At 32.8% G+C, this 1,867-nt stretch overlaps 1 protein-coding gene across 1 annotated transcript; it reads right to left on the bottom strand.

Moving 5' to 3' along the window:
• Positions 1-310: 310 nt before the first annotated feature.
• Positions 311-1,557, bottom strand: LOC107723744 (fatty acid-binding protein, brain-like). Its single transcript, XM_016532457.1, has 4 exons — positions 1,400-1,557; positions 1,042-1,214; positions 724-825; positions 311-610 (listed from the first exon to the last, which is right to left on the bottom strand). The coding sequence occupies exons 1-4, from the start codon at positions 1,470-1,472 to the stop codon at positions 560-562; spliced, it is 399 nt and encodes a 132-aa protein (XP_016387943.1). The 5' UTR covers positions 1,473-1,557; the 3' UTR covers positions 311-559.
• Positions 1,558-1,867: the final 310 nt, after the last annotated feature.

Raw genomic sequence — 1,867 nt, 5'->3', positions numbered from 1 at the left:
CAGAGAAAATCATTTAAATGCATTCTTTTATTCTATATGCATTTGGTTTCATGCCATTTTAATTTAAATATAAATTTAATTTATTACTACAAAATTATTTTGAAATTGTATAAAATTATGTTTGCGATTTAAATAAGTGTAATGTTTTTAGCTCTCAATTCTGTTTCAGGAAATTATGTATGTGTGCATAAATAAACTACTGTTATATACTGTCTTGTTCAAGTGACAAATATTAAGACTATACTTCCTTTATTATCAGACTATTGAGAAAACTAAAGTGTTTGCATAAGAAAGCAAGGAACAGAGTCAGTTTTTGATCAAATGTGTGTATTTCATTCAATTTGACACAAAGGCAGGCCTCAATTATACAATCCACTTACATTAAAGACATTCTGCAATGTTCACAAAAACTTCACAATGTGCATTTTATATAAAAGGTCTTACAAAAAATGTCTCGCGTCTTAAAAAGGGGAAAACTCAGTTGAGAATACAATGTAAAAATTCCCTTGTAATATTGTCAAGTTGCCAGGGTAATACTGAAGCGTTAATTCGTTTGACATTATGCCTTTTCATATGTGCGGACAGCTTGCACACCCTCAAAGGTCAAGGTCTGGAAACAGCAGAGACGAGGAGAGGAAATTTAGGAACATTAAATATCCATAACACTGATTAAACAGAACATTTGACTTAAAATTCTAAATTAATATGAATTATGCTACTTACCATAATCATTTTACTGTCCTTGATTTCTCTAACAAACTTAGTCTCCTTGCCGTCCCACCTCTGAACGTGGACAAGATTGTCTCCTTCCAAGGTTACAGTGGACTGAAATGAGATAAAAAGATGAAAGTTAGTTTTTTAGTAGTGCTTTATGATTATTATATCACATATGGTCAAATTCATGTAAGGAAAAAATAGACCTAACCTGCTAAAAAGTACTTTAAATTGTTTTGTAAAATTTTTGATTTTAGATTTGCTGTGGACACTGCATGCATCAGTGAATTAAAAAAAGAAATAGAAAAAACACACACACACACAAACCTTTACATGTCTGTCATCTGCTGTGGTTTCGTCAAACTCCTCTCCTAGTTTGAAAGAAATCTCAGTGTTTTTGAAGGTGCTCAGCGTCTTTATCACAACTTTGTCATCCTCATGACTGATGACAATTGTGGGTTTGGTAACATTGCCTACTTGCCTGGTGGCAAAACCAACACCTGTGGAATAAAAAAAAAAAAAATCTGAAAACATTACAGACAGAACAAAACTATTATTATTATTATATAAACTGTACAGAAAATGTCATGCGATTAAACACCAGACTGTGCTATTGCACATTGCACGTGCAAATTGTTAAGAGGAATTCTGTCTTTCTGCAAAATAATATCTTATTTTTACTTACCCAGTGATTTCATGTATTCATCAAAGTTCTGGCTGTCAACCAGTTTCCAAGTTGCACAAAATGCATCAACCATATTGACAGTTTAAAATGCAGCGATCAAACGCACAGTGGTCCTCGTACAGTCGCAGAGTTCACAGTCTCCTCAGTGTCTGAGGACAGCAAAGCCCAAACTAATTAATACTGTCAGGGAGGCGGGGCTTTAGGGGAAGCTTGTGCTGATTGGATGGATTTTTATCTACTGAAGCTGTGATTTGCTCAAATACATGGCGAGAAGTGACACTGTAATTTCAATAGTATTGAGTATAGTAGTAATCCAATAATGGGTCTGGAACTTTGCATTTGAGCAAAGATTTAAACGTTAATAATTACAGTTCTGACTTTTTATTTTAAATATAGTATATATAGATATTTTCATCGAATTAATATAGATTCCACATTTCACAGTAAAAAAAAAAAAGATGAATAAAA

This window comes from Sinocyclocheilus rhinocerous, unplaced genomic scaffold (assembly GCF_001515625.1).
Source record: "Sinocyclocheilus rhinocerous isolate Xijiao unplaced genomic scaffold, SAMN03320098_v1.1 scaffold283, whole genome shotgun sequence".
Taxonomy (NCBI): Eukaryota; Metazoa; Chordata; class Actinopteri; order Cypriniformes; family Cyprinidae; genus Sinocyclocheilus; species Sinocyclocheilus rhinocerous.
The sequence above is the reverse complement of the archived record's forward strand: the minus strand, read 5'-3'. Positions and strand labels throughout refer to the sequence as shown.

Coding starts and splice junctions, on each gene's coding strand:
- LOC107723744 (XM_016532457.1), bottom strand. CDS start 1,472: ATGGTTGATGCATTTTGTGCAACTTGGAAACTGGTTGACAGCCAGAAC. Junction 1,215..1,399: donor TGAATACATGAAATCACTGG/GTAAGTAAAAAT, acceptor TTTATTCCACAG/GTGTTGGTTTTGCCACCAGG. Junction 826..1,041: donor CAGATGACAGACATGTAAAG/GTTTGTGTGTGT, acceptor ATCTCATTTCAG/TCCACTGTAACCTTGGAAGG.